Below are 19,275 nucleotides of genomic sequence, written 5' to 3' on the forward strand. Positions count from 1 at the left end.
CGTTTAGTGGAATGCACCACAAGTATTTCAATTTAGAGGTCGAAAAAAAAGAAGAAGAAATTTTCATCATACTTCAACCGCTTATTTTTATAGATATAAACGTAATTTCTAGAAGAGGTGATTAGGAAATAATGAATCCTTTGAACGAAATAGATTCCCATTTCGTTAAATGTATTGGTTACTTACATGCTAGTTCAAAATTAGCAAAAGGTGATCCAGTTCCTCTGCAGTATGTTTTAGAAGAGGCTATAAAAAATAAATATGGTATTGTTAAAGATTATACAGAGTTGGTCCAGTCTTGTTTAACAGTAAGAGAAGATAATCTCACTCCAATTAATAATCCTGGATTTGAAGAAAGTAAGGCATCAGATTCTGATAACGAACTCGAATTAGACTTATTGAAAGAGGATTTAATGTGTGTTATTTGCAAGTAAGCATTAAAATGATAATAACATATATAAAAATAAATATATTGGGTATTTAGTTATAATTTTTAAAGCACCTGGAACATTAAAAATATTTTAGAATTAGCACCAACTATAAAATTGGAAAAGTAAATAACATATTTGGAAAACATGAAACTTCTTGTGAAAGCTTGGAAAAGAAGCCTACAATGAGTTTCTAGAAATTATATGCAATTATATATACATCAATCAAATGTAACCTCAAGAGTTAAAAGTATAAATAATAAATTAATATTCATTGAACCAATTGGAATATTTTTAGATAATGAATTATTAAACAGCAAAAATGTTTATGAGATAATGTTATTAAAAAATAATTTTTTAGTGGAATGGATGTAGGAGCTAGAAACAGATTAGTAGAATGTTCCGATTGTCATTCTCTTTACCATCAAGAATGCCATCAGCCAGGCATAACTGAAGACTCTTTTGAAAACTGGGTTTGCTTTAATTGCAAGGTAATATCTATTCATAACTTGTTCAGTTTAGAAGATACACTTAGTAGCTTTATTCACTAATATCCTATTAATAAAACCCCTGTCATCCTTACAAAATAAACATATTTCTCAAGATAAGATATCGTAGCTTATATAAAACATTGCATGTCTTAATACAAACTTCACCTTCTAAAATTCTCTTATTGACAAATATGGATACCTACTCTTTTCTATTATAGCCAAAATTTTCCAACAAGATTTCACAACCATATTTTTTCCTGGACCCCCTCAAACCTTGTTAGTTACTGTATATATATATATATATATATATATATATATATATATATATATATATATATATTCTTTCTTTGGTCTCATGGTTGAGATTATTTCCTCTCCCATTTGAACAATGTATATCCTAACGTTCATTTCAGGATGATGATAGAAATAATTTGACTTTACCATTTCTAGATGTACAAATTACTAGAAATCCTCAATAAGGAATTTCTTATATTGTTTATACAGAAAGCCCACTCACACAAATACTTCAAAGTCAGATATTCAATTTTCCTAACTCATTTTAATAGTAATTAAAAATTTACCCTATTCTCACTGATTCTCTTATATAATCATAACAGGTGCTCGAACTTTTAATTGTGAAGCAAGCTTTTCTTCTCAAGCTACACCAGATATCAAAACAAAAGTCTATGATAAAAGCAGATGAATTTGCAGAACCATCAAAATGGAAGTTGTTTTTTCAACCAAATAAAAATGTCTGTTATATATATAAATATAACGAAAAAGTAGTGGTTTTTTCAAAACAGTCAGACATTTTTATTTGGTTTATATATATATATATATATATATATATATATATATATATATATATATATAAACTTAAGATTTTTGTTTTAAAGATATTATTTTATAAAACTGAGCTGATCTAAAAATATATGGACACACATTGTATGATGAAATATGCTACTAATATTTGAATATATACCTGTTGTAAACCATTATGTTACTTCTAATGCTATTGTTTTAGGAAGCTAATAAGAAACTGAAACAATCAATTGGTGGATCAAGTAGTAATCAAGCTACAAGTTCTAAAAGTATCAAATCCAGTTCTCATAGACAAACCGGTATAAGTTCCTACAAGAATTCCAACTATTCTAGATGAGATAACAAATTTAGGTAAAATAGACCTCATGTTGATTTATATTTAGACTAACAAATATCATGTTGATCTGGTTTTATCTGCTATTTAATTAGGTTTGTTTTAAAAAACCCAAATCACCTAACTAAAAATTAATTTAAAGGGAGTGATAAAATGCAAACTCAAGTACTAGATGTAATTTTATATCCATCTCACCAAATTACCCTTATAAAAAAGTATCCTTCAAGGTCTCTTTAAATATCTTGAAAAAATTCAAATTTTTTGTACGTTTTTGAAAAATTTCACAGTTAATTTGAATACTAAAGGTATTTTTTAAATAATAATGCACCAAAACGGATACACTAAAATAATTTAACTTACACATTATCCATACAACATTGACCACTTGTGACGTAATAAGAAACGCGGGTTTCTAGTCAACAATGCATCATTGCATTTTTGACAATATATAAAGCTTGCATGTATGCTTAACAAAATGAATTTTGAATAAAGGTATATCAGGTTGAGACATAAAATTATATCTAGTATATTATTTGAATTTGGCACTCTATAATCTTAAATGAAGACCTATGCAATTTATTATAAAGGGCTTAATCTTGATGCTGCTAGTTTTGGAGCCAACTTTGCAATGGGATGACTTTTGTTAGTTGATAGATAAAAAACCATTAGATCCTTGATTCTATTTAAATTGTGTCTTTTTTTGTTACAGTTAACTCTTGTCATCAAATTTCCTTGCAATTACATTCACCAAAATGTAATGAACAAGTAGGGGATAACAAAAGCCACAAGTAGACATCATTTTCAAAAATGATCAAACACCATACAATTATTTATATATTGTGAATATATATCGTCGGTCGGAAACAGTAATGGAACATTTTGAAATGATACTTCTTTGAGTATTGAGGTTTAAAATTGTTGAAAATATTCAAATATTATTTTACTTTAACTTGAGATTATTTTGTTTTTTTATTTATAGATTAATATATAGATTATAGCTTAGTTTATAGTGTGTTGCAAAATTTAAGAGGTCATTTGTAGTTTTTGAGTTTTTTGTGAAATGTTCCAATAATGAATTAAACATTTCCTGAAAATCTGAAAACTAATTATAATATTTCCAAATAAATTAAACCACTCATGAAGTTCAAAAACTTATTGGTTTATTGAATGTTTATAAAATAAAAAGAGATGAGTTTAAATCTTAAAATAATAAGGTGCTGCGAATCAATTGTTTTTGTTCAGTACACATTTTAGTCCTCTTTTATAAAAAAAGAGGGAATCGTTTCTGCATTGTGTTAGCAGAACTGACTGCATGTCATGTCACAACAAATTATCTTGATAGCATCATTTGGGCATGATTCTGTCTGCTTTCTTTTCCAATCTGCACAAGTCTCTTTCTTTTAAGTGTTTCTCACAATTTGTACATCAGTTGTAACTTATGGCCCACAGCATTTTGATACTGAACACTGATCCTTCGTGGGCTTATGAAATGCAATGTTAACTCGTTTTGAAAAAAGTCTTCAAAGGTTCCTTCTGAATTTACTGAATTATACTGTCTGACGCGCGTTTCGATAACCAAGTTATCGTCTTCAGAGACTGAAGGTACCTGTTTAGTGGTGGTGTAAACAGTATATTCAGTATGAACATCGCCAACGGTTCCAGAAATTCCAACTTAGTTCAAAGGTTCCTTGCTTGAAGATAGGCTTACTATTCTGATGGCACCATTTCTTGTACTGTCGATACATCATAGTCAAATTTAAATCACCTTCAAGGTAGTCTTTTGTAGAACTTGCCCGACAGTAATGAGACTCTTTTGACAGATAAGAATTTATGTAATCTCTTGCACAATCCTTGTCAGCCCGTGCTAAACATCTATCGGTATTACCATGACGTCCTGGCGATCTTCAATTTACCACCTATAAAACATAAAGAAACAATGAAAATGAACTTCTACTTCCTTACCATATTTAAAAATATGTGAAGGAATCGTTCTCAAATAATGAATTACTATGTTAATATGTACCTAAATCTGTTAAACTTATTTTAGGCCACACAGATTATCCAGCGCCTACTGTAGACGATGAAAACCGGCACTTATTTTTTGGCTGGTGCATGTATAAACGACGCTGATTGCCTGCCACAGATATACTTGTGGTAGACAACATTATTAAATGTATTTGTGTTTTATATAACACCCTTATCGATAGGGAAACACCTAACTGAAGTAGAAATCATGCAAAAGAACCTTAAAAATCAGAGCGCTGGAAGACCGTTAAATGCAGCTAAAATAGTTAAGAGATATCTTTACAAACTTTTTCTCAAATAATATATTAATTTTCCATGACTATCAAATAATCTTTATGATTACACTGTATTTTTGTTTATATAATTTACCGTATGTTTTACGTTTCATATAATATTGGAAACAAACAGGTTATTATTAATAAAAACCTTACCATCTATTTCATTTCGGCTGCTATAACGTTCCATCATTATTTAAAAATTATGTGACCACACGTCCAGCGCTGTCAACAAGTGACCAAGAATTGAAAATTCATTCCAGTAAAGTTTGCGGTTGTGGACAAAGACAGTCATTGACGAGCTACCTAAATTATCGGCACTTATCTGGAACTGTTGCCAGTAAACAGCAACCTGCGGTCCTATTATATAGGTAAGGGATAACCCACTGCTTTTTCTAGCATAAACAAAATTAGGCCCATACTGGTAGATATTATAAGATGTCTAAAGTTTTTTTCCATTCCACGTTTTGTTATGTTATTTTAATGAAGCCTTCACACTAAAAGTTAGGTTATAATATAAACAATATGTAAAAAAATACCGCTAAACTGATCATGATTACTCTGACCTTCTGGTCATTGGTAATTTGAGTAATTTTCTAGCTCTTGAACTCATTTTTACAATACTTTTTTTATCAAAACTTAAGCTCCGTCTGACCACTTCACTCAGCGTTTAAAGCACAACTGGTACAAAACTGGAATAAATAATATTAAAGTGAACATTTTCAGAGTTATACTGGAACATTTTGAAATAGTCCATTTACTAACTATAGAGGCGCTTACGATTTTAGAGTGGCAGCGGGACGTTTCAAAATAAACTGATACTGAAACGATGAGATTACTAAACTCTATTTTTATTTATCGGAATAAATAGTTTTCTGTCAATTAGAACTAAAATTTAAGTTATGCCGTTAGTGATTTAGATAAATTACTCAATTCCTTACAATTCTATACACATCTCAAAACACGTGTTTTTTTAAATGTTCCGGCAATGAATCTGACCGACGATATTATTAAAACAAGATGCTATTCAGATATATTTAATTCCATATTTAAATTTTAATGTAGACGACCAACAGCATTTTATAGACATTTAAGGCCAATTTTATTGTCAAATAATCTTTCTAAAGTTTCAAAAATAATGTATAAACTAGAGGATGTAGGACTTGAGTTAAACAAAATAAGTTTGAAGTGCCCCAAATAAAAGATTGTTTTTGAGTCATCAATCCTTCCATCTTGGATAGTAATAGGTTTAATTTTCTATTTAACAATCAAGGTATTACCAAGTTTGGTATTTGGGATATAGACTGATCCATCATTGGTAGTTTAAATATACAAATAGAAGTTTTTTTCCAGTAATATTCAATACAAGAATTACAAATAACTTTATTATCAATATTTCATATAAAACATAGCAAAACATTCAGAGTACAAGAATCTAAATCGCAGAAACTAATTGGTAATAAATATGTATCAAGTACTAATTATTTTTGTTTGCTTTCCCAAGTATCTTTTTAAATATCACTTTGATCATGTAAATATCCCATAAGGGTAGCTCTTGTAAAAAAATATTATAAATGAATTGAGCATGTTTCTACTTACAAAAGTACACATTTATTAGGTACCTTGTAATAATCATATGTAATGGCTTTGCATAAAATAAATATTTGTTAAATTCTTGGGATATAAATCCATGAGTAGTTTAGGAAATTGAATCATCTTTAATCAATCATAAACAAATAGAAGATACCTTTACTGTAAATTATAAAAAATTGACAGGAAGGAGAATGTAGAATAATCTTAATAAAATTTAAAAATAGTAACTAATTTTCTGTAATTTATATTCAATATACATGTATACCTTCTGTTGGGTCACAAAGTTTTTTGATTCCAAATAAAAAAGAATCAATACTATTGCTATCTGTGTTGCTGATGCTGATGCATTTCATTTGCTTCAGAAAATCTTCCAAGGGCTGGATATCAAAATCCTCCTAAATATTTTAAGAATTTTATTAATATTGAAACCGCTATCAATTGTCAAAGAAAAATGATATTGTTATATGTACCTGATTAAATTCCTTTTTAGAAGAAATTCCTCTCAACAAAGGAATTACTTCATCTGCTGTTATTTTAATATCAACTAATAACTTAGTAGAGTCAATTTCACCAACATAAAATGTATTAACATTTTTAGTTTCAGTTTCTTCTGTTTGTTCAATATTCTTTTCAAGTGGAGCTTCAAATTTTATATTGTTACATGAAGAGTTTACAACACCTGAAAATTAGTGAAAGTCGATTTTGTCAATTTACAATATTAGATATTGACTAATTGATTTAATTATTCACAAAATAAATATAATATATATAATAAAATCTAACTGAAATTATCCAAGAAGTTGCATATGTACCACTACTTAATAGCAACAAAAATAAATACAAAATAGCACTTGATGTAAAAAAAATAGTCAAGAAAAGGAACTAAAAAAGCCATAACCTAAAATGAAAATTAATCCAGAAAATTGAAAGTTATACTGGAGGCAATTTAGTACAAATAACTACAAAAATGTTTGAAAACTACGTATATGATTAGCTAGCGATTAATTATATAAAATTTGATAAACTAATTCAAATAGTTCAAACCTACCAACACATATACTATAACTAAAATATGAAATTTGAAAAAAAATAAATGAAAAATCCCATGAATTTGACATAATAACCAGGAAAATACTTTATTATATATCAGTAAAGTGGCTCACAATTATTCAATAACTATAATTCAATGATCCGATTTTCATACTCCCCATAACTATGGAAGATAATTGTGAAACACAAATTACAAAAAATCTCACTATGAATGTTGATGTAGTGGTAATAAGCAGTGTGTTCAGTATGAAAGTCTCAAACTGAGTTCCTCATACAATTAAACAAAGAATTCTTCAATCTCAACCCCATCCAATAAGTGTAATCCTACGTGCTGTATCCGATATTGTACTTCCTACTCACAGTGATGAGCGAGTAAATGACATAATATCAGTTAATTTTAAGAATAGCACTGTGCTACTGCAATAGCATCCCAGTTCAAAATTGCATCGTAACACCTTTAATGTAATTTAAATAGTGTGATAGGTAAATGGTTAACTTAATGTCAAAGAAATGTTATTTAATATTAACCTGTGTGAAAAAATTAGTTCACACACAAATACTAAATATGTAGGCGTGTCAATATGGCTCACTTGACAGTAGCACATTTCTACAAAATGAGCAATTCAGTATCAAGCTCAGACATAAGGATAACTGACCTGAAATCTCAACTATTATTACAAAAGAGAAATCAATATAATTATTAATAAAAATCTATAATAAAACCCATATGGACCATGTATGCATGAAATATTACTCTTGGCAGATTGAAAAATTTAGTTATCTATCAGTCTTGTGTCAAATGTGCCTTACTACTAAGGCAAGGCGCAAATTGGGACAAATATAGAACATGTGAGGTAGCGTCACACGACTCATACATGCTGCATGGTGATCTGCAAATTGAGATACACGTTTTCAAACAGGAAATGGTGGGGTTTGGATTTTATTGGCAGTTTGCACCTAGCCAGCATAAAAAAATGTTGACATTTTTGATAATCAAATAAAACAATTGTTATTATTTAACTTAAGTTTTAAATTAGAATCAGATGATGTTTCATTCTTTCATTGATGATGAAGAAATTTAAATCACCTAATAAATCTATTCTATCAAAGAGAAAAACAGTGGACAATTTACAATTACAACTAAAATGAGTGATACTGATTTTGCTAATAATTTTCTAATGAATTGAAACTAATTTGCTCTCTTTGTTCCCTTGCCGCCTTTATTAACTTTTCTTCTGTAAATTTTTCATAAAAGGAAAGACTTGCTAGGCACCCAAATGTGTGGCACAGCAAACTGTGTCTGAACTACAGTTGGACACGTCTGTGAGCTCACCTATGTCGTGTTAGGTTATGCTGTGTCACCAATTTGCTTCAATGTATTCAATCTTATAGATTACAAAATTACTTGCTGTACTGCATCACCTTACATGTGCTAGACATGACCCAATTTGCGCCTTGCCTTACTCTGTAAAATTCATAAGAGATAATTCAATAGATGAAGTAAAAGAAGAGATAGTAGAAGACAGTGCTAACTATTACACAAAAACTATTAGTTACTTAAACAATGTATTTACTAGTGAATTGTCATAATTCAAGTGATACACAAGTACTGCAAGTGTTTTACTGTAATCTGGAGTTGCATTACTATAACCAAAAGCTTTAGGTCTAGTTTAGTTATTGAACAAACAAAAAAGTGAAGGATTTATCAAACAAATATTATTAAGCCAGATACAAATTAAAAAAATGTTTAGCTGTGAAAAAATCTTCCTAAAAAACAATACTTACATACAAATTGTGAAACTTCTTTTAAAAGACTTGACCAAGAGTCACAGTTAAAACCTTCATTTTGTTCATTCATGTCTTTATCACTTTCCCAGCTGGTATCTTCTTTTCTCTCTCTCATATATTTATCACTTTCTTCTTTATTTAACATATTTCCGTAACTTCCTTTTATATTCTGCATATTCACATCATTTTTTCCTGTATCCTGCATATTTGTATTATCTCCTTCAGTATTTGGCATAATTCCACTACTTTCTTCTATATCTTGCAAATTTGCATTACCTTTTGTATTTTGCACATTTAGGATATTTACATTACTTCCTTCCATAGACTGTATGTTTGCATCACTTTCTTCTAAATTTTCCATTTCTGCCTTTTCATCATGCTTATTAAGCATATTATTCCTATTACTTTCTTCTGTATTCTGGAAATTGGCATTACTTCCTTCTGTATCCTTCCTCTTGAACATGTCTTTGTCAATCCTTTCTGAATATAAACATTGGGTAACTTGTGAAAAACTTAACAAAGAGTCGCAGCTAGTATTTTCATTTTGTTTATTCATATTATTTTCCTCTGTGTTCTGCATATTTACATCCCCTCCTGTATCTTGCATATTTTTATCAATTTCTTCTGTATACTGCATATTGGCATAAATTCCTTTCGTATTCTGTATATTTAGCTTATTTACATTATTTTCTTCTGTATTTTCGATATTTAGCACATCAGTCTTACTTTTTTCTGGATTTAATTTAACTGCCTCACTCTCTCCTATATTATGCATTCTTAGCATATCTGCATTAGTTTCTACTGCACTATTTAAATTTAATATATTTGAATTAATTTTTTCCGTATTCTGCATATCTGTATTTCATAAATTGATTTATTTGCAAATCCAAATTATGTTTAAATATTATAATTTTAACGTATTCCCGTTATCGTTTACATTTAAATCGATTGACGTAGATGTCACTAATGTCATTAGATACGCTCTATTGATATTTGATTGCTCTTGTTATTAAATATTGATTTAAATTCATCATATTAAATGGAATAACAAAAATTTGGAGAAAAATACTGAACAATTTTTAAACTTGCATTATTTTCACAATAAATTTTGTATTTTACAAATCTCGGTGATACATAAGTCTGACATATCCATAAAGTTAATATTAACTCTATGAACATTTGATTTTTGAAACATATAAAAATAGTTTGGCAATATTGCTTCCGTATGCTATCATCGGTGGATCTTTAATATACATTTTGGTAACACTGAATGTGTATAGTTGAAGTTGAAAATTATAAATAATCGAAAATATAATCCAGCAACTTTGGAAAAGGTATATTTGGAAGTACTTGTGTTATAAAAAATAATTCAAAATGTGTGCGAAAATGGCATTTCAACACCAAGCGGGAACGGCAATGGAATGTTTAAGTGTGAGTATAAAATAAATAATTAAATCAAATTGTAAATTATGAATCATCTATATAAATATTTTAGATAGGAGGGGCTACATTTATTTAAAATGTTGTTTTAGATTCCAATTACGCTTCACAAAGAAGTCGATGGTGATACCTTACGTTGTGGATTTAAAATTGGTGGAGGCATAGATCAGGATTTTCTCAAAAGTCCTCAAGGATACACAGATAATGTAATTACAAATATCTCTCAAGTTTATTTTATGAATGTTTTCTATTTATTTTCAAATTTGCTTTATTTGTAGGTACTGTTTTATATCGATATGAACATATTAGTGATTACATTATGTATTTTTGTTTAAAAAGAATTCCTGACAAGGCAGTCTTGCAAATTTGGCTCACTTTCTGTAATACCATAACAAAATATTACTGTTATTACATTTGATTCTCCACAGATGTAATTTCAGTTAAACCTTATCAAATTAACATCTTTGCAGATAATAAAGTCAACGCACTTTTGATTTTAGGGAATTTATGTGACAGAAGTGCACGACAATAGCCCGGCATCAAAAGCAGGACTTCGGATACATGACAAGATACTTCAGTGCAATGGTTATGATTTTACAATGGTTACTCATAAAAAAGCGGTCAGTTATATTAAAAAACATCCTGTATTAAATCTTCTGGTGGCAAGAAAAGGTGTTACATCAACCTAAATCATTCTAATTTGTTAAATTATGTGTAATAAGTTACCAAAAAAAATGTGTTGTGTAAGTTCATAGAAATTGAACAAATGTTATGCTACTATTATAAAATATTCAGTGTTAGTATTTAGAAGCATTTACATATTTAAAAACTTACTAATCATTTAAAATCGTATGTGTAGAGCTAGGTTGTTTAATAAAATTTGAATGAGTAACATTCAACATTCTTGACTGTTATCCATTATTGTTGAAAATCCTTTTTAAGTGGAAATTTGTAAGGTCATGTGAAGAGGTGCTAATGTACAAATAAGGGTCTTAGGAAAATAATTATTCTAGCTAATTTTTAATGTTAACAAATTATTTTTTTAAATTTCACATTTATGCCATTTTATGAGATGCAAATATTTTTTAAACGCCCAAAAATAAGCCGCTATGTAAACTGTGGTTTTGTGATCCTCATTTACAAAAATTGAAGAAGCATGGGTAAGATAATATTTGTTGTCTCTTTGTTTTAATCTTCATTTATTTTAATATTAAATATAAAAAATTGGTTTTTTAAGGCAAATATTAACCAGCTACATATGGAATGCTTTAAGAACTAGACAGTACATTTGTGAGAATTTATACAGTGGCATTTTTATTCTTCTATGGATTGCTGAATTGGATACTCGACTGCTATTTTGAAACCTAATAATATGTTTTGGTTTTAAATTTTATTTGAAGAGATTTAAATTATTTTTGTGTCCATGTGGTATATATGTCATCATGGAATGGATAAATCAAATTAGTACCCCCTTTAATGTCTGTTTCATACATTTTTTATTTATATCATCCAAGGAACAAAGGCCATAGAAAGTAATTTAATAATTCTGTTTGTCATTACTTTCCCAAAATCTTGTATGTGATTTTAATTTCAATCTTGCATTAATGAAAGAAAGGGTAATTTGATAGCAAACATTTGCAATCTTATCTTGACTCCACTTTTCATTTTGGTTTGTATTATGTCAATATGAAGTAAAAGATAAGAATTACATTCCACTTTTATTTTATGTATTATACTGATATCTCATTTTATATATTTCAGGTAGTTATGATGTAATATTTATTTCCTACGATCTTTATTTTAAATTTTTTACATTATTTGTACTCTTGTACTTGTGAGAGAAATGGTTTAGTGTCCGATAAACTAAATTTTCACTTTATAGGTCAAACATATTATTATCGGGATACAATTTTAAGTACTTTCCTTTTAAATTTCGATAGTTATTCCTTCAAAAGTAGTAAATATTTATGCATGTTATGTATTATACATAAGAGTGACAACAGAGCACAATAAATAGTATTATTATTTAAGTAATGTTCAAGCTATATAAAATACTGTGATAATAAATGTTTAACAGATTTTCAACTTTTTATTTACCCATTCGTGAAAACCATTAGCAGCTTTTTTCTGTGTTCCATTTATCAAATTGTACAACGAAAACCTGGTTTAGGATATAGTAGTACCGCAACAACTATCCCACTTTCTCATTTCTACGATTTTGTCAAGACATTCGGAAGAAATACAAAATTAAGTAAGGGGGGCTGAGTTATCTGCTCAAAATAGAGACTAATTCAATAGAATTGCAACCTTCATATATCATAATATACGACCGCACAATGTGGGATCACAGAACATCTTATGGAAATTCAAGTAATTGTATTTGTTTGGTGTGCTAGCAGTGTGAATTTAAAACTTATGTGTAGACAGAGAGTGCCGTCAATTAACAGACCTTAAAATTTCTTTTGTTTAAACATAGGGAATATAAAAGTGAGATTTTTGTATTCATATAACTTCAAAGATTAAATAATTGAACAGAGATCATAATTATAGTACAATTAAAAGCTGTTCTTTTGTCAAGGCATCACCTATTCCTTTCCTTTATGTAAGTACTGGTCTTCCTTTTTTATTTTACTTAGTGGGTTATATTTTGGCAAACACCTATATTAGGCTGAATTTTTTCGAAAATAAATTTAATTACCTATTTTAACAAAACATTTATTTCATATTAATTCACAAAATATGTTGACTTATTTAGGCACACAGATTGTACCATTACAAAAACTGGAAAATGGCTTGACAAATAAAATACATACCCTTTCATAAAATCATCAATCAATCAATGTGATAGGAATATAAACTCTCATAGTGTCACAGAAATAGAAAAAACATCAGTTTTCAAAACCATAAATCGATCACTTTGAAAATATGTACTTTTTTTATAACCTTAATTATTGAGTACCAACAATTGATCCCTAATATCAAAAGTCACTTTGTTGATAGCTGCTTACATTCCATATAAAAAATATTTTTATTCGCCATAATAGACAAGTGAGAGTGGAAACAGCGAGTTTACACTACTTTTTAAATCAAAGTATATTTCCAGAAATTTGAAAACTCCACTACCACTTAATCATTTCACAGCCATTAACTTATCCCCATTAAATCAGTTTTCCTGTACAAAAATTAATTAAACTCACTTAAATTATGAACTAATAATTAGTATGCAATAATTATCACCTACAGCAGCTTACATTTGATTTGGTCTTTAATCAAAGCTTGTAAAATGAAATTAATACAATAAATATTAACTGTGCAGCAGTTATTTTATACAATCTTCCAGTGGCTAAAGGTAAGCTGGATTTGAAAAATTACCTCTGTACGAAAAATATGCAATCAAATTAATTTGGCAACTCTGATTTAATAAACTTGAAATAAAATGCTTATATATCTGTTAGAAACCTTTTAATTGAATGAGAATTTTTAGGATCATAAAAATTAAGATTTTTTTCAAAATTGAACGAAATGTGACATAAAGATAGAATGTAGTTTAGAGTTGTGATATCTCAATATAATTGGATAAAGAATGCTGTTTTTTTAAATCCAATTAAAATTTAAAACCCTAATTTAGTCCTAATATAACTCTAAACAGAATTTAATGTATGAGATACAACCAAGAAATATTTATATTTTCAATTTTTTCTTCAGACAAAAATATAACTTATAATATCAATTATTTTTTCCTATTGCTATATTGATGTAAATGGTATAAAATTATACATTTTGAAATGTTAATAATAATGATGAGATATTATAAAGCTGGTACTTTATCTACAAAATTGCTTGGAAACTGGCCAAATTTCCCATTAGATTCTCCATATAGCCAATCATCATTTATTTTTTTTGTAACATTAACCAATTGACCAGGTTTTAATGACAGATCTCCATCTATTTGTGCTTGAAATTCATATAAGGCCATGGCAGTCTTGTCATTTTCAGATAAAGGCACTATGACGTCAATAAAATTAGCTGGAAATATACCTTCTCTCTCTCCCGTTTTCCCATAAAACCAGTCATCATTGATTTTTCTTGTGAGTAAAATAATATCGTTCACCTAAAACAGGAAGTATATGAATATTTCAGCAGTGCAAGCAAGAGAACCAAATTCAAAATAAACAAAATGTAAGTCACATTGTGCAGAAATAATTAATGGAATAATCAAATGTTGAGCAACAATTTCCTTATTTTATAGCATATGGACTCGACAATAATTTTCAAGAGGCTTACAATATTTTTAAGCCTATAACTAGTTTTATTTCTAGTCCATCTAGTAACTGGTTGGAACTGAAAATATTTTACATGTACTTTTGTAATGTCAAGATGGAAGACTGAAAAAAAATAGTCTAATAGATCTACAAAACAATTTAAGAAAATCTCATTATACCATAGTAGAAACCTTATACATTGCAGCTATCCAGATAGCCTGTAAAGCTGGACTGTATACTGAAGATGCTGGTAATATATGGGAAACTTGTTTATTGTTATTAAAGAAAAACATCTTCATAAAAAAGTCTTAATTGTATGAAAATATAAAGTTCCATTCAAAACAACTTCATAATTAAAATTTTTTATACTGTCTTTAAAATAACAAAATTGAAATGCATTATGAAGTAGAAAATTGATATATACAATCTTATTTTCATATTTTTTATTGTTATGTCAATTTTTTATCCCTAAATTAAATAAATTTATTATACTTACTTGGAATGGTAGGTCATTTGGTTCTTTTGACTGAAAATCATACAATGCAATTCCATATGGGATATCATCATATTGAATATCTTTAGGGGGATCTGGAGGAGGAATCGACGGCATTGGTATGGATGGTGGACTCATCTTGATTGATTCCTTACACATATTTTTTTTTTGAATAGATCTGATTATAGTAGGACCCAATGTTGAAGGCGATGCATATGAATGGTTAGATGGTATATTAATAGGTTTCGTATTTGCTTGTGTAGAAGGCACGTCTGACGTATTTTTATTGTGAATATTGGAGCGACTGGTAGGCCATAAATTGTTGAAAATTGGAATATCACATTCAATACTATTTTTGCTAGAGGCCAAACTACTATTACTACTGTTGAAAGAACTTGAGACACTGCCCCCAATTTTTTTTTCTATCTTTGGAGAATTAGGTGGTGTCCATTCTATAAGATTTTCAAATAAATTATACGTTGACTTACTTCTATATTTTGACCAATTAGGAGGTGGTGGTCTGGGAGGTTTTTTTTTGGTCTTTGGTTCTACATTCATTGTTCGTGTTATAGAGGACATTCCCAAATAAAAGAGTAATTAATAACTTAATACTGAAACATAAAACACAACAAGTAGGAAATAAGTCTAAACCTTCGACTCGAAAACAATTTTTCTTCTTTTTCTTCTTTAGCAATGATGGTGATGAAAATTATACAGACACTGTTTTTTCTTGAAATTTATTATTTATATTTCAAATGAGATTTTACTTTTTGAACATCTAAAAGATCGTAATTAATAAGCTCATGAATTAATTAAAATAATAAATGAATGGTCTGAAGTAAAAGCCTACAAGTCGTTGAAAAATGAAATAGATTTGTCAGGATGTGGTTGATCTATAGATTTGTCCTTACCAATATGTCAGCTGTCATCTATTGGTTAATTTACTGTATTTGTTTTTTAAATTTTAATGTTTTTACGATTACAGGAAAGTATTCTAGGAATCTAAGACATTGTTAACAGTGCCATTATCAATTTTGTAATTTCACATTTTCGACGTGTGGATAAGGTATATATTTATACATTTAATGAAATATTGTTTTATGATAACTTTTGCTTCTAGACACATGGAAGGTTTTGATGCTATTTATTATGAAGAAGATATAGAAAACAATGAAGAAAATACCCCTTCGTTGGTTCCAGATCCTGTTGTCATACGAGGCGCGGGTAACATGACAGTGTAAGTTTGATGAACGATTTAAAATATATTTAAAAATTATAGACATATCTGGTTTGACACTGTTAAAAATTTCTAGTTTCTGTTAATCAGCAATGTGTATATAGCATATCATTATTTGAAACGGAGGTTTGGTTGTTGCATGGATAATATTGTTTTGAGGATAGACATACATTGAATTAAGTAATATCGAAGTTACATATATTTCATAATATTGTTCTTACAACAATTATTTGAATAAGAGAGTATTACTGTAATTTTACTTCATCAATATTTTAATTCTATTAAACTGATAAATTGATTTATATTAAATAATTAATATAAAATAATATTTGATGCTTTTACAAAGTGTACTAGAATATATTGTAAATATATATTATGAAAGTAATCCTTAAATCTTCATTTAGGGTGAATCAAGAAGTTGTTTATACATATTATCCAATATACTCATTTGTGAGACTATGAAAAGTTTTTTACAAGGTACAAAAACGTAAGTCAGGTTTATTTAAGTAGTATTGGACTAAAATTTTATAATACCTAATTTGTAACGTGAATCACAACTAATAAAATTAGTCTACGAAGTATTAGTAAGATACTGTTTAGATTCATGTTTTTTAAAAACTCTGTTATAAAAGATTTTTTTGTTTGTTATCATGCTATTATTTACTTTTCCTTTTTTTAGCTTTGGACTAAGTAATAGATTCAGTACTGAATTTCCTAGTGGCTTAGTGTCTAGAGTGGCACCAGAAGAATTCAAAGAAACTGTGCTGAGAATTAATGCTATTCTCAAAAAAACTCTTCCTATAAATGTAAAATGGCTATTTTGTGGATGTCTCTGCTGTTGCTGCACACTTGGTTGTTCGCTATGGCCTGTTATTTGTTTGAGTAAAAGGGTAAGCTGAATAAAAATGGATTATTTGTTGTATTTATATTATTCAAGTTTTTGATGACTCTTCTATCAAAGTTTAACATAAATTTGGTGCTTACAAGGTGTCATTTCAATCAACTACTTAACAAAATTCTGTCATAACCATAATATTTTGTCTGAACTTTTATGACAAGGAGTGTTTAATTTATTATCAATATCCTCCATTTTTCAACAATAGACTGGAATAATTGATAAATGGCAATATGAGTATTTTTACTTTCTTGAAGTATAAAAGGTGTTTTAGTATCCTTAAGTAATATATCTGAAAATTATAATTGTACATATTTTCTTTTTGGAGTTAGCATTATAGCATCCAATATTTAGGTAATTGTAATTCAGTAAGATGCAATTTAATGCTGATCAATAGATCTAACACATATTAACACTTTCATTGGTATATATTAGTAAAATTTTTGATATTTTCAGACTCAACATTCCTTGAATAAATTGTTAGAATGGGAGAACAATTACTTGTATAATAAGTTGGGATTGCATTGGAGACTAAGTAAACAACATTGTGATTCGTCGTCCATGATGGAATATGTTATAGTTATAGAATTTCTACCCAAGATACCAATTTATAGGCCAGATTAACATTGATTTTGTTTTATTTTTAAGGATACAAACTGTTGAAATTAAGAAAATATTTATTTTAAACATTATTTGTGCAAACCTGAACACTGCATATTCTAGCTCAATTTTGTACATACCTGTTAAAATAGTGAAAGTTATTCAGTTGCTTAATTGTTTACCATTGACTGCTATGTTAGGCTCAAGCCAATTGTTAATATGTAAATCTAGTATTACTCTAAATAGCAATGTAATTTTCATGTGTTAAATTAATTATAAGTTTGGAATTATTTGAGATGTTTACTTCTATAGAAACCGCACAAATTTTGTTAAAAACAAACAAAACTTTTATAATCAAATAATTCCAGTTAAAATCGAATTATATTTCCAAGGGTTGCAGAAATTCTAGCATAATAAAATATATACCTAATTAAAAATCACTTTAAAAATATAATGTATGCTATGGTTTTTTGTTGATTCTCAATAGACACATAAGATTCAAGTATGGCAAATATTTTATATTCAATCATCATTAATGATTTTGAATTCAATTTTCTCCAGTGACAAATATATAATATATATATATATATATATATATATATATATATATATATATATATATATATATATATAATTATAAGGATATTGTGTATGGATTGTGTAAGGAAGTTAATGTTAATTGATTTTTGAATTGTGTAATCTGTTAAATTTGTTGATATATTTTTTTTACTCTATGGAAAAGTTTGTTGTGAGTTATTTGTTGTTTACTAGTAAAATTGGAGACTATGTATTCATTAGTAAGTGAAATTAACTTAAGGCGTGATTCTGATGTTTTAATTAACAAGTGATTTTTGGCAATCACAATTCTTCAAATGTTGCATTCTAACCTGCTAATATTCGTGAATCTCCAATGTGCATCCTAGTTGAAAATTAATGTAGTTATAGTTGCTGTTGCGGATGTTATATGTGAGGGTATGATCCCAGTGTTTCTACATTTTAGTAGGAAACATCTTCTACTATATTCTTCTGCTAATTTCATCTAAACCTTTGACCATGAATTCCTTAACTGTGTTGTCTCCTTAGTTGGACCTTATGTTGTCATTAAACCCCATTTCTGCAACGTACCAAGATGGGTAGTCGTTTCTGACTAGTTAAAATTTAAAATACCAATATATTGGTTTTGCAGCAAATTTTGGAAAATGAAAACTCTTTATTAAACTATAAAGCCAAACTTTCTGGAAGTGTTTCTCTCATTATCAGAGAAACTACAATATAAGTGGAGAGATAAGTAAAAAATTCAAAAAATTCATATCACATGTGTATTTAAATATATATTCTAAAGCTGTGATAGATCGGCACAAATTTACACATGTATATCTATATATCCACCCTTGCCAAACACAGTGTCCATTCTTAACACAATCGATTTCAATAGAACTAAAACTATCGCCCTACTCCGCTCCTTCAAGTCCAGGATTATTCGAGAAGCTATTGAAATAGAGAAACTTCCAAACTGAACACAAGGGACGATAGCTAGAGATT

The 19,275-nt window shown here is 28.4% G+C and overlaps 5 protein-coding genes across 6 annotated transcripts; 3 read left to right on the forward strand and 2 right to left on the reverse strand.

Annotated features, from left to right (window-relative positions):
• The first annotated feature begins 25 nt into the window (after positions 1-25).
• Positions 26-6,199, forward strand: LOC130892315 (integrator complex subunit 12). Its single transcript, XM_057797688.1, has 4 exons — positions 26-430; positions 790-919; positions 1,944-2,092; positions 2,785-6,199. The coding sequence occupies exons 1-3, from the start codon at positions 132-134 to the stop codon at positions 2,076-2,078; spliced, it is 564 nt and encodes a 187-aa protein (XP_057653671.1). The 5' UTR covers positions 26-131; the 3' UTR covers positions 2,079-2,092; positions 2,785-6,199.
• LOC130892304 (myb-like protein D) lies at positions 4,532-9,871 on the reverse strand. 2 transcript variants are annotated; one of them, XM_057797675.1, is made up of 4 exons: positions 8,804-9,871; positions 6,439-6,647; positions 6,234-6,363; positions 4,532-4,872 (listed from the first exon to the last, which is right to left on the reverse strand). In XM_057797675.1, exons 1-4 carry the CDS (start codon positions 9,657-9,659, stop codon positions 4,868-4,870), a joined length of 1,200 nt encoding a protein of 399 aa, XP_057653658.1. In that variant the 5' UTR covers positions 9,660-9,871; the 3' UTR covers positions 4,532-4,867. The 2 variants fall into 2 exon arrangements, with proteins under 2 accessions (XP_057653658.1, XP_057653650.1); XM_057797667.1 differs by lacking the exon at positions 4,532-4,872 and having other exon boundaries at positions 5,742-6,363.
• Positions 9,872-9,956: 85 nt separating this feature from the next.
• On the forward strand, positions 9,957-12,325 carry LOC130892323 (tax1-binding protein 3 homolog). The gene is made up of 3 exons (XM_057797700.1): positions 9,957-10,237; positions 10,339-10,452; positions 10,747-12,325. The coding sequence occupies exons 1-3, from the start codon at positions 10,181-10,183 to the stop codon at positions 10,933-10,935; spliced, it is 360 nt and encodes a 119-aa protein (XP_057653683.1). The 5' UTR covers positions 9,957-10,180; the 3' UTR covers positions 10,936-12,325.
• Positions 12,326-13,686: 1,361 nt separating this feature from the next.
• On the reverse strand, positions 13,687-15,935 carry LOC130897492 (SH3 domain-containing protein 19-like). The gene is made up of 2 exons (XM_057806380.1): positions 15,005-15,935; positions 13,687-14,357 (listed from the first exon to the last, which is right to left on the reverse strand). The coding sequence occupies exons 1-2, from the start codon at positions 15,578-15,580 to the stop codon at positions 14,055-14,057; spliced, it is 879 nt and encodes a 292-aa protein (XP_057662363.1). The 5' UTR covers positions 15,581-15,935; the 3' UTR covers positions 13,687-14,054.
• On the forward strand, positions 15,908-18,023 carry LOC130897493 (cysteine-rich hydrophobic domain-containing protein 2). The gene is made up of 4 exons (XM_057806390.1): positions 15,908-16,067; positions 16,122-16,238; positions 16,918-17,128; positions 17,590-18,023. The coding sequence occupies exons 2-4, from the start codon at positions 16,126-16,128 to the stop codon at positions 17,755-17,757; spliced, it is 492 nt and encodes a 163-aa protein (XP_057662373.1). The 5' UTR covers positions 15,908-16,067; positions 16,122-16,125; the 3' UTR covers positions 17,758-18,023.
• The last annotated feature ends 1,252 nt before the right edge of the window (positions 18,024-19,275 follow it).

This window comes from Diorhabda carinulata, chromosome 1 (genome assembly GCF_026250575.1).
Source record: "Diorhabda carinulata isolate Delta chromosome 1, icDioCari1.1, whole genome shotgun sequence".
NCBI classification, from domain to species: domain Eukaryota; kingdom Metazoa; phylum Arthropoda; class Insecta; order Coleoptera; family Chrysomelidae; genus Diorhabda; species Diorhabda carinulata.

Coding starts and splice junctions, on each gene's coding strand:
- LOC130892315 (XM_057797688.1), top strand. CDS start 132: ATGAATCCTTTGAACGAAATAGATTCCCATTTCGTTAAATGTATTGGT. Junction 431..789: donor TTAATGTGTGTTATTTGCAA/GTAAGCATTAAA, acceptor ATAATTTTTTAG/TGGAATGGATGTAGGAGCTA. Junction 920..1,943: donor GGGTTTGCTTTAATTGCAAG/GTAATATCTATT, acceptor CTATTGTTTTAG/GAAGCTAATAAGAAACTGAA.
- LOC130892304 (XM_057797667.1), bottom strand. CDS start 9,659: ATGCAGAATACGGAAAAAATTAATTCAAATATATTAAATTTAAATAGT. Junction 6,648..8,803: donor AGAAGTTTCACAATTTGTAT/GTAAGTATTGTT, acceptor ACTAATTTTCAG/GTGTTGTAAACTCTTCATGT. Junction 6,364..6,438: donor CTAAAAAGGAATTTAATCAG/GTACATATAACA, acceptor TAAAATATTTAG/GAGGATTTTGATATCCAGCC.
- LOC130892323 (XM_057797700.1), top strand. CDS start 10,181: ATGTGTGCGAAAATGGCATTTCAACACCAAGCGGGAACGGCAATGGAA. Junction 10,238..10,338: donor CGGCAATGGAATGTTTAAGT/GTGAGTATAAAA, acceptor ATGTTGTTTTAG/ATTCCAATTACGCTTCACAA. Junction 10,453..10,746: donor CTCAAGGATACACAGATAAT/GTAATTACAAAT, acceptor TTTTGATTTTAG/GGAATTTATGTGACAGAAGT.
- LOC130897492 (XM_057806380.1), bottom strand. CDS start 15,580: ATGTCCTCTATAACACGAACAATGAATGTAGAACCAAAGACCAAAAAA. Junction 14,358..15,004: donor CAAATGACCTACCATTCCAA/GTAAGTATAATA, acceptor TTCCTGTTTTAG/GTGAACGATATTATTTTACT.
- LOC130897493 (XM_057806390.1), top strand. CDS start 16,126: ATGGAAGGTTTTGATGCTATTTATTATGAAGAAGATATAGAAAACAAT. Junction 16,239..16,917: donor GGCGCGGGTAACATGACAGT/GTAAGTTTGATG, acceptor TCCTTTTTTTAG/CTTTGGACTAAGTAATAGAT. Junction 17,129..17,589: donor TTATTTGTTTGAGTAAAAGG/GTAAGCTGAATA, acceptor TGATATTTTCAG/ACTCAACATTCCTTGAATAA.